Source organism: Typopeltis vanoorti, chromosome 15, assembly GCF_054136105.1.
Source record: "Typopeltis vanoorti isolate ZY-2024b chromosome 15, IOZ_Tvanoo_1.0, whole genome shotgun sequence".
In the NCBI taxonomy this organism is placed as follows: Eukaryota; Metazoa; Arthropoda; class Arachnida; order Uropygi; family Thelyphonidae; genus Typopeltis; species Typopeltis vanoorti.
Window position 1 is genome coordinate 33787539 of NC_143563.1, and position 14892 is coordinate 33802430.

Here is a 14892-nt window from a genome sequence, read left to right on the forward strand (position 1 = left end):
CTTGTATAGATCTTGCCAGGAACATTCAGTAGAGAAATACCTCTGTAATTCTGACATTCAATTTCATTTCCATTTTTTATATATGGGTAATATTAGAGCTCTACTCCAATCATCGGGAATTTGTCCCTCTGTCCAGGCTTTCTGAACTATGCAGTGCAGCCACTGTAAGACTTTTATACCACCGTACTTCAGGATTTCTGGCGGAATATCATCTACTCCTGCTGGCTTTCCCCATTGCAAGCCTTTGATAGCTTCAAGTATGGATATGTATTCCTGACTGTATGCCTGTTGAGTATTTTTTACCACTGTGCTATCACTGCTTGTTTCATTTAGCAATTTTTCGTATTAATTACTCCATACTTGAAGTATGGAGTAATTACTTCAATCTTTTTCTCCCATTTTCATGTCACCTTTATCATCTCTAACTCCTTTTACAGTACTCTTTCCTCCATTTCTAAGCTTCTTCAACAACCTCCAGAATATCTTACCACCTTCTTGATATTTATTTTCTATGTTCTTACCAAAGTCCTCCCATTACTTTTGTTTAGCTAGTTTTACACAGTGTTTTCTTACATTTGTCTCTGTATTCTCTAAGAGCAAAAGCTGACTTACTTGCCAGGAACTTTTGATATGCTTTCTTCTTTTCTTTCACTGCCTCTTTAACTTCCTGTGTCCACCATGGAGTTCTGATTTTTCTATCCTTGCAGACTACCTCACAACATTCCTCTCTGGCTGAATCAATCAAGGTTTCCTTCAAGGCTCGCCACTGAATCTCCAAGGCTTGGTTCCTGTTCTCAAACTCTTTTATTTTTTCTTCAATAAACTTTGTGTATTTTAGTCTACAGTTCACATCTGAGAGCTGCTCAACTTTTATTCGCTTTAAAACTTTCTTACATGTTATTCTTTTCAATATGAAATTCAATTTTATCCTGCTCAAGAGTAAATAGTGATCACTTCCAATTTCAAAAAATTCTGTACACTCTGGTGTCCTGCACCAGGGAGAAAACATCACTATCAACAATAACATAGTCAATGAGAGTTTCTTATTCCTTGCTTCTTCTCTCCATGTGAATTTGTGCACATTTTTATGTTGGAACATGGTGTTAGTAATAACTAGTCCATGTCCTGAGCAGAAATCCAACAGGTATTTACCATTATTATTAGTGTTGCTCTTTTCTCCAAATTTTCCCAAAATATTTTTGTATGTCTGACAATCATTTCCTACTCTGCTATTCAGATCCCCAACAAGGACCAACTTTTCCTTTTTCATTGTGTCAGTTGCTTTTTCTAAAGCCTCAAAACATTCCTCCACTTTTACCTTAGTAGAACCTTCTGTGGGATCATAGGCATAAATAAGTCTCATTGTCCAGTTCCCCATTCTCATATTAGTCCACATCACTCTACTTGAGACTGCCTGCCATTCAAGAAGATTTGCCTCGTATTTTGTGTTGAATACTATGGCCATTCCTTCTTTTCCTTGATTGTCATTTCCTGAATATAACATTTTGTATTTATTGCTTAGAAAGATCTCAACAGATTTTGTCTTTTTTGTTTCAGTTACCCCTATTATGTCGATCTGGTACTTATCTAATTCCTCAGCTAGCTCCATTTCTTATGTTGATAGTACCAATCTTTAACTCAGGTGATGTTGAGTTGGGGTGTGCTTTCAGATTTGTTCCAGTAGCTGATTTTTCGCTGTTCACCCTGGTTCTCTGGAGAAAACAATGGGGGCCTTGTTTAACCGGGCGACGCCCCAGTCGGCATGAAATTTTGTCATGTTGTACCATCATTTTGTATATTGGTTTAAGCCAAGAAGAATACAATTTGGTCAGCTAAATCCCAATTGCCAGCCCATTCTCGTTCGTTCAGTATCCAGGTAGATACCCAACAGGGTGCACCATGAGGATTGGACATTAGTCAGAAGCCCTGATCAGTTCTCCACATTCCTTTAAAGGCTATGTGGAGGTCTCCTCTCAGTTTTGACCCTTAAGTACCCCCTAAAAAAAAATAAAAAATAAAAAAATAAAGACATTTATAATAAAGAAAAATTAACAGCATATGATTACAATGGCACACAATTCATGTACACTATGGTACATTCGTATTGTGAGTGGGCTAAAGGATTTTTTTTTTCTAATTATTTTTATTAATTTTATAAAAAAAAAAAAAAAATTCAGTTTTACATAGTCTGGAAATCCTGCTCTGGAGACCAAAACAAAGAACTTTTTCAAGTCACTTAGCCAGAACAAATGGGGAAGGGTAGGCAGCAGTGATCTCAACCAAATGATGATATTCACGAGATTCAAACCTGCAGCCTGTTGGTTGAGAGTGGATAAGCTAACCACTTGGTCAACCAGGCCAGCTGTTTATTTCCAAGCCGATAATTTTTGGTTACTTTAGTTCTCTTTCCAGACACACACACACACACACACACACACACACACACACTGACTAGTCACTCTCAAATTGTGTTCCCATTGAAAGCATGAAGAATTTGCAGTGTACATATATTTCGTATTACTCCAGAGAAAAAAAATGTAAGAAAGAAATTATGATATTATGATATGAAATTACAATATAATAAATTATTTAAAAAAAAAAAAATTCCCACCTTTCCATCTTTCCACCACAGTCTATACAATGCCTCTACTTTGGAAGGCATAACATATGCTCTCTTTGATTCCTAGGAAGAAAATAAAGAAATCAGCAAAGGATAGATCTGCTTAAACATAAACATATCAATAAAATACAAAATGTTGGAACATGTCCACAAATTCACATGGGGAGAAGATGCAAGAAATAAGAAGACTATGTTATTGTTAATAGCCTCTGAATGAAGAATGCAATCTTCATGCTGATTCAGAACACAAGAGCATATAGAGAATTTGAAATTGTAAGTGATCACCATTTAGTTTTGAGCAAGATAAAAATTAATTTCATATTGAAAAGAAGAGAGAATAAGAAAGTTTTGAAACAAATCAGAGTTGAGCATCTTTCACAGGTGAGTTGTAGTCTCAAATGCACAAACATTATTCAAGGAAAACATTATTCAAAAAAAGGAGAAAAAAAAAAATGAAAGTTTGAAAACCAAACCTTGGAGATTCAGTGACAGACACAGAAGAAAATGTTGACTGATTCAGCCAGAGAAGCATGTGGTGAGGTTGTCTGCAAGGATGGAAAAATCAGAACTCCACAGTGGACTCAGGAAGTAAAAGAGGCAGTCAAGGAAAAGAAGACAGCTCATCAAAAGTTCCTAGAAAGTAAGTCCACTTGTGCTATACAGAGAAAAATGTAAGAAAGCAAAACACTGTGTAAAACTAGCTAAGCAAAAGTCATGGGAAGACTTCGGTAAGAACATACAAATTTACATATCAGGAAGGTGGGAAAATATTCTAGCGGCTATTGAAAAAGCTCAGAAATGGAGGAAAAAGCATTGTAAAAGGAATCAGAGATGATAAAGGTGACATGAAAATGAAGATAAAGATATTCTTGATGTCTGGAGTAATTACTTTGAAAGATTGCTAAATGAACAAAGATGTGACAGCAGAAACACTCAATTGAAGAATGCAATCAGGTAAATATATATCAATACTTGAAGTATAAAAAGCCATCAAAAACATAAAACATGGAAAGGCAGCTGGGGTAGATGTTATTCAATCAGAAACACTAAAATATGGAGGTATAAAAGCTTTACAGTAACAAAGCTGCATAATTCAGATCTACAGAGAAATTTTCCTACTGAATGTTCCTGGTAAGATTTATGCAAGTATACTTGAGAAAAAATTAAAAATTGTGGAAGGAAAGCTTAGAGAAAAGGAAGCTGGACTGAGGCTAAATAGAGGTTGTCAAGATCAGATTTCCACTTTAAGACAAATAGTTGAGAAATCATGGGAATATAACAAGGTGCCAAGAAAAAAGCTGTTCAAGATGTTACAGTTATATCATGTAAATGGGACATTACATCATGTAATCCGACCCTCTTCTTGTACAGGAGGTACAAGAAGAGGGTTGGATGTTAAATCAGGTATGAGACAATGGCGCACATTGATCTCTACTGTTATTCATCATCTAAATGGATTGTTTATAATATCATTATGTCTACTTAGCTGTTTGTTATTAAAAAAACTGTCAGCTGCACCATTGTTTATATTATCTCTGTAAACAGATTTTTATACTCCAAAGAGATTCTTTTACGCCGAGTACTTATTAATTACACAAAGGTTCAATTCCAATTGGTGTAATGACTTTTAACTATTTCTTTTAGAATCTGGAATTTTAGAATCCTCAAGACCAAATAAAAAAATATATACATTTAATGTAACTAAAAGTATATACATTTTAAATAAAATTATATAAATAACTACAAAATTAACTGGATTCAAAGATTTCTAAAATAAATCTACACTTTAGAAATTTCCTTATTTAAAAATATTAAAATCATCCATTCTCTGACTCATTCTATTATTGGAATTGTGCGACATATACGTAATCACATCTATCAGACTAAACACCTTGTTTTCACAACAACAAAATGTTCAGAGTAGTTTCCTTGTTAGGCCATTTCTGAAAATATAAAAAATTTCTTCTTTTCCATTGGATCCTTGCTGATCACCCTTATGTAGCATACGACATTATTCCTCCTGTCTCACTGAACTATAAATACTCTATCGAATTATTTCAGTTTTGTGACCACATTTTTATTAAAAAAAGACTGTTTTTTAAAACTAAACAAGTACTAAAAAACAAACCCGACAAGTTTCGTTAGTCGTCAGACTAACATTTGTCTTTTCAGTGAGTAAAGATAACTAACAGTTTAAAGCACAAACTATAAGAAATTACGAAAAAAACAAGTTCATTTGTTGGTATTATGAACATCAAAAAAGTTCGTTAAAAAACCGAATAACAGATCTATACAACCGTTAATATGTGTTAGCTGGAAACAATGCTATTTGATGTCGTGTTCTGTGGTTCACTTTCACTCTGTCCGAGGTCTGAACTGGGTAAATTTTTGATAAATGCTGACCAAACTTGATTTAAAATCAAACCTTGATTTTTGTTACCCAGTTCAGACCTCGGACAGAGTGAAAGTGAACCACAGAACGCGATATCAAATAGCATTGTTTCCAGCTAACACGTATTAACAGTTGTATAGATCTGATATTCGGTTTTTTAACGAACTTTTTTGATATTAAGAACTTTTATTGTTAAAAGACCATAAGATTTAATGATTACAAATACAAAGAGCCAACAAGTTTTGTTCTTCTCCAGTTCACTATGGAACTGGAGAAGAACAAAGAATTACCCTTTCTTGACATACTGGTGAGGAGAGAAGATAACAATGTCCAACTGTCCATTTACAAGAAACCCACAGATATAGGTAGATATCTACATTATTCGTCTAACCATCACAGTTCACAAAAACACAGCATCATTCATATGCTCCGTAATAGAGCCTTAATTATTTCGAAAGAAGTAGATGTACAGAGAGAACTGTCACAAATAGCTAACACTCTATCATCTGAATGGATACCCTTCTAACATTTTAAACAAATTGCTTTTTAAAGACAACCTCCAACAATGTAGAATGGAGTCCCAATATGTGTCCACAGCTGTCATTCCATATATTAATTCAGTATCCACAAAATTGGCGAGAATGTTAAAAGCTCATAACATCAGAGTAGTTTTTAAACCAACTACGATGATCAGACAAGTCTTAAGATCTCCCAAAGATGAGGTACCTTTCTTCAAATTTCCTGGAGTATACAAAATTCCATGCACATGTGGCCTTTCTTACATTGGACAGACCTCTAGAAGTTTTGAAATAAGACAGAAGGAACATGTGGGGGATGTCAATCACAATAGAATCGTCAAATCTGGTTTAGCTCATCATTTCTCAACATCAAATCACGTTATAGATTGGAATAAAAACAGTTCTATACCTTACATCGAGAATGAGTACAGACAGAGAACTTTCAAAGAAGCAGCAGTGGTGTTATGCACAGGCAATAATTTAAATAGAAATCAAGGTGCTATTCTTAAAGACATATGGAAATATCTCATCAATTCTCTCAGCTCAACAGAACTACAATATGCGAAAAACTACACAACACGTGGTCATGTACCGGATTCTGACTGAAGCATTCAAACACATGCACGCCATCAAACACGAATTATCAAATGTAACGGCCTAGCAGTTACTAAAGTGTATGTTTTCATGTAACTTGATGCATTTGTTTTCACACCAGTACAGCCTTGAAAATGCTAGACAGTGGTTAGTGAAACTTGTTGGTTCTTTGTATTTGTAATCATTAAATCTTATGGTCTTTTAACAATAAAAGTTCTTAGTTTTAATACATTAGACCAAATATGAACAATTTGATGTTCATAATACCAACAAATGAGCTTGTTTGTTTCGTAATTTCTTATAGTTTGTGCTTTAAATTGTTAGTTATCTTTACCCCTGAAGATGTTAGTCGTCAGACTAACAAAACTTGTCGGGTTTGTTTTTTAGTACTTGTTTAGTTTTAAAAAAACAGTCTTTTTTAATAAAAATGTGGTCACAAAACCGAAATAATTCAACTGAGCTTCTTAACCACAGAAACCTCCACATGATTATAAATACTCTTACCTCTTGCAGTTCAATTTGATGCACAATTTACTAATTTTTGTACCAGAGAAAGAAGTTTCTTCTACTACTTCATAAACAACAGATCTAAGTAGAGCTCTTCATGTTAAGCCACTTTACAGTTTCAAATTTCACCATTTGCCTTTTCCATAGTAATCTGGTGACCTAAAGACAGAAGATGAAATTTTCCATTCTGGGTTCGTCGAACATTCAATTAGAACGTTGAGTGTGGTATCTTCTTTTTGCTAAATACTTGTTGGCAGTCTTAACTCCTCCAGTTTAAAGGCTTACAGTTCTACGATTCTTTTTCAGAATCTTGTATCAATATTCTCCCAACTGTCAAGTAAAACTTAAACACATCCTTAATTTTTGCTGTTCTCAAATTTCCATTAACTCTCTACTTGTTTTCCTCATTACTCTGATACCGAATGCTCTGTCAGCTGTCAATCACCTGTCAATCTCCTTGGTAAACATGCACACTCCATGTCAGTAGCATGTGAGAAGTTACATGTAATGGTTGACATGTTGTCTGTTAGCATAACGAGAATAGAATGTCTTCAACAAACCACAACAAATATCTTAACACATAACAATTTTAAATTACAATAAAAAAAAGAGATTGAAAGTAATAACTCAACTATCAGAATCTATTCTATACATCAATTTTCAAATGCTTTACATTTCATTTTGACAATAATAATATCAATAATGGGCACATCGTAAGTGCTGATATACGTGTTATGAAGCCAACAAAACTAATGATATATTAGAATAAAGAAACAATTATAAAAAGATTCATGATTTAAATTATGATTATTTTTACAGGATGACATTGTGAAGAAAAGGGGTATTAAACTTGATATCAAAATTGAAGACATTAATCTCAGCGCTTTACTTTATGGAGATGATGTTAAAGAAGTTTGCAGGATTTATTCAATAACTGCTGTAATAAATCTGATATAAAAATCAGCAATAAAAAGACAGAAACATTGAAATATCAACTGAATCCTGAATGAAGAACCTACAGAACAAACAAAACACTTCAGCTATTTAAGCACAATTTTTAGCGAAGATAGCAAATTAAATATGAAAATAGACAACAGAATTAGCAAAGCTGATAAGGTAGGAAGTCAACTGAATAAATTTATATGGAATAAGAGAGAAATCAGTCAAAACACTAAACTAGCTATATACAAGACAGCATTCAAAACAATTTTAACTTAACTGAGAGTCGAGTTAGAAATAAAATATCTGATCAAAAACTGGGCCACATATATGAGAGTTCTGAGAAAGATTTTCAGAGTGAACAGATGACATCGATGGCAGCATCATATTAGAAAAGAATTTGATGTTGACATTAGCTCTGCTAAATGTGTTAGCAGAGCTAATTTCAGATGGTATAGTCAGTCAAATAAAATGGGAGAAGAAAGATTAGTAAAACATTTTTTTTTTTTTTTTTGCCAGAATGGCAGGAAAAAGACCCAGAGGAAGACCAAGGCCTGGTGGATTGATACAGTGAGATGCATCTCATGTGATAGAAATATAAGATCTGTCTTGACAGATAATAGTTTAATTTAGAAGAATATTATTGATAAGAAGTTAGTAATAATCTAACCTTTTCGTGAAGTACTATCATATTATCCTGTATGTGCCCTGATGGTTCCTATCAGGAATTAGATAAAAAAAATACAAATGCAATAATACACAATCACAGATTAAAAATGTTCACCCACCATCTTTGTTATATGAATATTAATTATGTATTTGAAGCTAAGATAAATTTACTTCTTTTCTTAATTTTGAAATTTAAAGCTTGTCTAAGAGGTTATAGATTCAATGGCTATCCTTATTCATATCAAGATGGAAATTTAGAGGCCATTTGACTTACGAGTCAAAGTTAGATATAGTTGTCTTTTATACTTTTCAGTATTAATTTTAGACTTTTAATGAAATTAGATAATTAAGAGTTAGACAAACTATAATAATTAATAAATAAGTGATTTTAATATTACAAATATAATAAGATTATATATATATAAGTAACTCCATTAGAGTTTATTACTGACTAAAGAAAAGAAAAACTTATCACAAAAGAAAGCATGGAAAATAATTACTGAGAAAGAAAAATTATAACAAGACTTGTTCGCTAGTCATTCAATTATTCTCAGTAAAGTTTAGAAATAAATCTAAAAATCTAAAAAAGTAAAAATAACAAAAAAATGTATGAAAGTGCATGTCACATAAAGGATCATGGCTGCATTGGAAATCCACAGCTATTTTCTAAGCTAGTTCATTCTGAAGAGTATAAATAATTTTTTACTGCTGCTCTTTCAACCCCCACCCCTGAACTCACCATAGAATATTCTCTACTGCAGTTGACACCACAAAATTTTGAGGGCCCTCCACACACACAAAAAAAAACCTGATTACCTAGTGTCACCAACTTTTACCTTCACTATTACAACATGTAAGAAAGGTAACTGCTGATTTTTTCAAACTGAACTGATCTAGTTTTTACAAACAGGATCATGAATAAAAGTATTTCAGTGACAAACTCATTTCAACGTTTATCCATAACACAAGATGCATAAAAAACTCAGCATAGCAGTTTATTTCTTAAAAAGAACATATTTCTTTTCATGAAATAAACAGCTATATTGAATTAACTGAATTAAGAAATAAAAAGATTTCTTAATATGAATCATAACTTTTGTTTAACTCTATTAACCACACCAAATGAACTATTTTATAAAAAAAAAAAATTTATTAACTGATTTCAAAACCAGCATCTTCAGAACATATCTTTCTGCTCTGAAGATGCTGGTTTGAAATCTAGCGAAATATAAGCCAGTTAATAAACAATCTTTTTCATACTTAGTACATTTGGTGTTGTTAATACCATAAAAATAAGTTATTAATAACATTAAGAATCTAATAGGGTGCTTAAGGGTCAAAGCTGTATAACTGACTGGAGACCTCCACATAGCCTTTAAAGGAATGCGGAGAACCAATCAGGGCTTCTGACCTAATGTCCAATCCTCACCTTCTCGTGGTTTACCCTGTTAGGTATCTACTTGGATACTGAACGAACGAGGATGGGCTGGCAATTTGGGATTTAGCAGACCAAATTGTATTCTTATTGGCTTAAACCAAAATATAGAATGATGGTACAACATGACAGAATTATATGCCAGCTGGGGCATCGCCCGGTTAAACAAGGCCACCGTTGTTTTCATCAGGGAACCAGAGCAAACAGCGAAAAGTCAACTACTGGAACAAATCTGAAAACACATACCCAAACTTAACATCACGACAGTTAAAGATCGGTACTATCAACATAAGAAGCCTGAATGACAAAGAAATGGAGCTGGCTGAGGAATTGGATAAGTACCAGTTCGACATAATATGGGTGACTGAAATAAAAAAGATAAGGTGAGATCTTTCTAAACAATAAATACAAAATGCTATATTCATGCAATAACAATCAGGGAAAAGGAGGAGTAGCTATTCAACACTAAATACAAGGCTAATCTTCTTGAATGGCAGGCAATATCAAGTAGAGTGATGTGGGCAAATATCAGAATGGAGAATGAGACTTATTTGTGCCTATGGTCCCACAGAAGGTTCTACTACGGTAGAAGTAGAGGAATTTTTTGAGGCCTTAAAGAAAGCAACTGACACAATGAAAAAGGAAAAGTTGGTCCTTGTTGGGGATCAAAATAGCAGAGTAGGAAATGATTGTCAGACATAACAAAAATATTTTGGGAAAATTTGAAGAAAAGAGCAAAGCTAATAATAATGGCAAATACCTGCTGGATTTCTGCTCAGGACATGAACTAGTTATTACTAACACCATGTTTCAACTTAAAAATGTGCACAAATTTACATGGAGAGAAGTGGCAAGGAATAAGCAAAGTCTCATTGACTATGTTATTGTCGATAGTAATGTGTTCTCCCTGGTGCAGGCAGTGGCGAATTTAGGTATTTCCCACCCCTAGGCCAGCAGAAAATGCTGCCCCCCCATATTTAATGAACATGTTGATTTACATGCATAACCTATTTATATTGTAAATTCGTAATATAAATATGATTACAAAAATGAGAGCTCGGAAATTTCCACCACCGCTCAAAATTTGCCGGTCTAGGCCCAGGCCTATACCTAAATACGCCACTGGGGTGCAGGACAATAGAATGTACAGAGGATGTGAAATTGTAAGTGATCACTATTTAGTCTTGAGCAGGATAAAATTGAATTTCATTTTGAAAAGAAGAACGTGTAAGAAAGTTTTAAAGCGATTAAAAGTTGAGCAATTCTCAGATGTGAACTGTAGACTAAAATACACAAAGATTATTGAAGAAAAAATGAACAGGAACCAAACCTTGAAGAAAACCCTGATTGATACAGCCAGAGAGGCATGTGGGGAGGTTGACTGTAAGGATAAAAATTCAGAACTCCATGGTGGACACAGGAAATTAAAGAGGCAGTGTAGGAAAAGAAGAAAGCATATCAAAAGTGCCTGGCAAATAAGTCAGTTTGTGCTCTTATAGAATACAGAGATAAACGTAAGAATGCTAAACACTGTGTAAAACTAGCTAAACAAAAGTCATGGGAGGACTTTGGCAAGAATATAGAAAATAAATATCAAGAAGGTGGCAAAATATTCTGGAGGTTGTTGAAGAAGCTTAGGAATGGAGGAAAGAGTGCTGTAAAAGGAGTTAGAGATGATAAAGGTGACATGAAAACAGGAGAAAAAGATATACTTGAAGTATGGAGTAATTATTTCAAAAAATTGCTAAATGAAACAAACAGTGATAGTACAGTGGTAAAAAACACTGACCAGGCATGCAGTAAGGAATACTTATCCATACTTGAAGTAGGAAAAGCCATCAAAGGCTTGAAATGTGGAAAGGCAGCAGGAGTAGATATTTATTCGATCAGAAATGCCGAAGTGTGGAGGTATAAAAGTGTTACAATGGCTGCACTGCATAATTCAGAAGGGCTGGACAGAGGGACAAATTCCCTATGATTATAGTAGAGCTCTCATAGTGCCCATATATAAAAAGGGAAATAAAACTGAATGTGAGAATTACAGAGGTATTTCCCTACTGAGTGTTCCTGTAAGATTTATGCAAGTATACTTGAGAAACGATCGAGAAGAATTGTGGAAGAAAAGCTTGGCGAAGAACAAGCTGGATTCAGGTCAAATAGAGGCTGTCAGGATTAGATCTTCACTTTCACAACAATTAGTTGAGAAAGGATGGGAATATAACAAAGATCTGTATTTAAGTTTTGTCCATCTGAAAAAGGCATACGACAAGGTCCCAAGAGAGAAGCTATTGAATACACTACAGTTATATGGTGTCAATGGGGCATTATATCAAACAATACTTAGTCTTTATTTGAGTTGCAAGTCAGCAGTTAGAATTGAAGGAAGTACTGGAAGATGGTTTAATGTTAAATCTGTTGTGAGACAAGGATGTACATTATCACCTATGTTATTCATCATCTATATGGATCACATTGTGAAGGAAAGTGGTATTAAACATGATATCAGAATTGGAGATGTTAATGTCAGCTCTTTGCTTTATGCGGACGATGTTATACTTCTAAATAAATCCGCTAGAAGTTTGCAAGATTCCCTGACTAAATTGAATAACTGTTGTAATAGATATAGTATGAAGGTCAGCAATAAAAAGACAAAGAGAATGAAAATAGGCAGAAGTGTTGAAAATGTCAACTGTGTTTTGAATGGAAACTTGTTTTACTTGTTCCACAGGAACAAGTAAAACATTTCAGCTACTTAGGCACAATTTTTAGTGAAGATGGTAAATTAAATATGGAAATAGACAACAGAATCAACAAAGCTGGTATGGTAGGAAGTCAACTGAATAAATTCATAAGGAATAAGAGAGAAATTAGTCAGAACACTAAATTAGCTGTATACAACACAGTGTTCAAACCAGTTTTAACTTATGGATCTGAGAGCTGGGAAAGAAATAAAACACTTGACCAAAGACTAGAGACTGCAGATATGAGAGTCCTAAGAAAGATCAGGGGGCACGAACATATGGCATCAATGGCAATATCATATTAAAAATGAGGATATTAGGAAAGAACTTGACATTGTCAGTCCAGGAATGCGTTAGCAGAGCTAATCTCAGGTGATATGGTCACTTGAACAGAATGGGAGAGGAAAGATTAGCAAAACAAGTGTTCTCTGCCAGGTTGACAGGAAAACGACTCAGAGGAAGACCAAGATATCGGTGATTGATATTGTAAAAAGTGCTTTAGATGATAGAAATATAAGATCTGATAATGTTGGAGTCTTTGACAAGTAACAGACTGATTTGGAGGAAAATTGTAGATAGGAAGTTAGTAATGATGTAAATTTTTCATGTAGTACTATCATATCCTGTACACCCGTTGAGGGTACATGGCAGGAATTCAATGATGATGAGAATCTAATAGACAACTTAAGTTTGTCTATTAGATTCTTAATATCACATCAAGTTTTGCAATTATTTTAACATTAAATTCATAGTAATATGATTTTGAAAATAATGAAATAAGAACAGGAAACTGAATACTGGAAGGAAAAAAACACAAGCTGGTATAGATGATGAGTAATAATGAAGTAAATAAATAGTAGGCATTTAATTAGGAAGTAAATATTTAATTGTAAGAATGTTACTTTAAAAGATATCCACTATCATTTTGGATATAAAGCATTGAGTTATAGAACTGGTTATATTGGTCATCCCAGCACAAAGCATTGACATTGTGCTGGGATGACACGTCAACACTTTATGTCAGCTTTAACATTGTCTTTTTTCTCACAGGAAAAAATCTATAAAAAAAATCTAATGGAGATAAGTGGGGGAAGTTTTGTGGTCACTTCTGCTCCATCTATTGAGAAAAATATCATTTAAAAATCCTTGAACATTGCAGGCAAAGTAGCAGGACACCCCCACCCCCATCATGCTGAAAGATTGTATATGGAAGTCTCAATCCGCTCAGTTCAGGAATAAAGTAATTTCATCAGTATGTTCACAACTAACTTTCATTATTCACAACAGCTCCTTTACAAAATAATGGACCAACAGTACATAATTTTCAGAAGTTTATTTTAGGAGAATCTCTTTCATATTATCAAATTTCATGTGGTTTCTCTTTCCTCCAAATAAATGGTGGTCAACCTTGTTAATGGTATGAAATATTGCTTTATCACTCTAAACCAGGCGTGGCTGGCCAACTTCATTCTATACGAGGGTCAATATATGATGAATAGTAGCATCACAGGTCGCACACTTTTAGACGCGTTACTCTGGAGCACATAGAAATCTACCACTCCCGCTACTACAATTCGCACAGAGAAGCAGTAGATTTTATAAATTGAGTAATCTTTTTAAAGCAATTTTGATTCCGTGTTGAGAATATAAATTTTTTCCGTCTCAGAAATAATGAATATAACTAGTATATCAATCAGAAAATCTGCGGTCGAAACTAATAGCTAAATTGATAATACATCTAATTTAATATAGTATTTATCCTGCCTTGGGCCGCACAAAATCACATTACTGGCCGCGTGTGGCCCTCGGGCCCATTGCTGGCCACAGTTTACTGTTTAGAGCATATGTGGCCCATTGCTGGCCACATATGCTCTAAACAGTAAACTGTCAATCAATGAAATGCTATCAACTTCATGATTAAATGATGGCAGAAAGCTAAATCTTGCATGGCCCAACAGCATTTAAATGACTTGGCTCACATATGCTTGCTGATGTAATATTTTTTAAAATATTTTATTTATTCCTTTATATTTTTTGAGAATTCTGTGAGTGAACTAGGAATATACCTAGTTTTACTGTAGCCTCTTACTGATTTTCATACTTAGTAAAGCTTATTCTACAGACAATACAGTCTCATTGTTTACCTCTGATCTTCCAATCATAGCTTAATGTTAATGAAATGGGTGATGCGTAGAATCGTGAATAATGGAAGTAGTCTTTAAATTTTTTCGTCCTGTTTATAACTTAATTTTTGTGGAATGCTTCACTGCTGTAGTAGTGAATCCTAAATTTTCTTCTGACAGCTGATATACAATTTTTCATCATTCTACGCATTACTTACAAGTGTGTGTGTTGGGGGGGGGGGATCTGGAAAATTCTGATAAACACCTAGAACAAAAATTAATAATTAATAATTAGGATGTCAGTTAAAATAACTATGCAAGGAAATCACAGGATGTCAGTTAAAATAATGCAAT

General features: G+C 33.9%; 1 protein-coding gene across 2 annotated transcripts in view; it reads right to left on the reverse strand.

Annotated features, from left to right (window-relative positions):
* Positions 1–14892, reverse strand: part of Naprt (nicotinate phosphoribosyltransferase) — a 282374-nt gene that overhangs the window by 22139 nt on the left and 245343 nt on the right. For both annotated transcript variants that reach the window (XM_090404880.1, XM_090404881.1), the window contains exon 13: positions 2612–2683. In XM_090404880.1, the coding sequence (XP_090261006.1) occupies positions 2612–2683 (72 nt within the window). The remainder of the gene's footprint in view (positions 1–2611; positions 2684–14892) is intronic.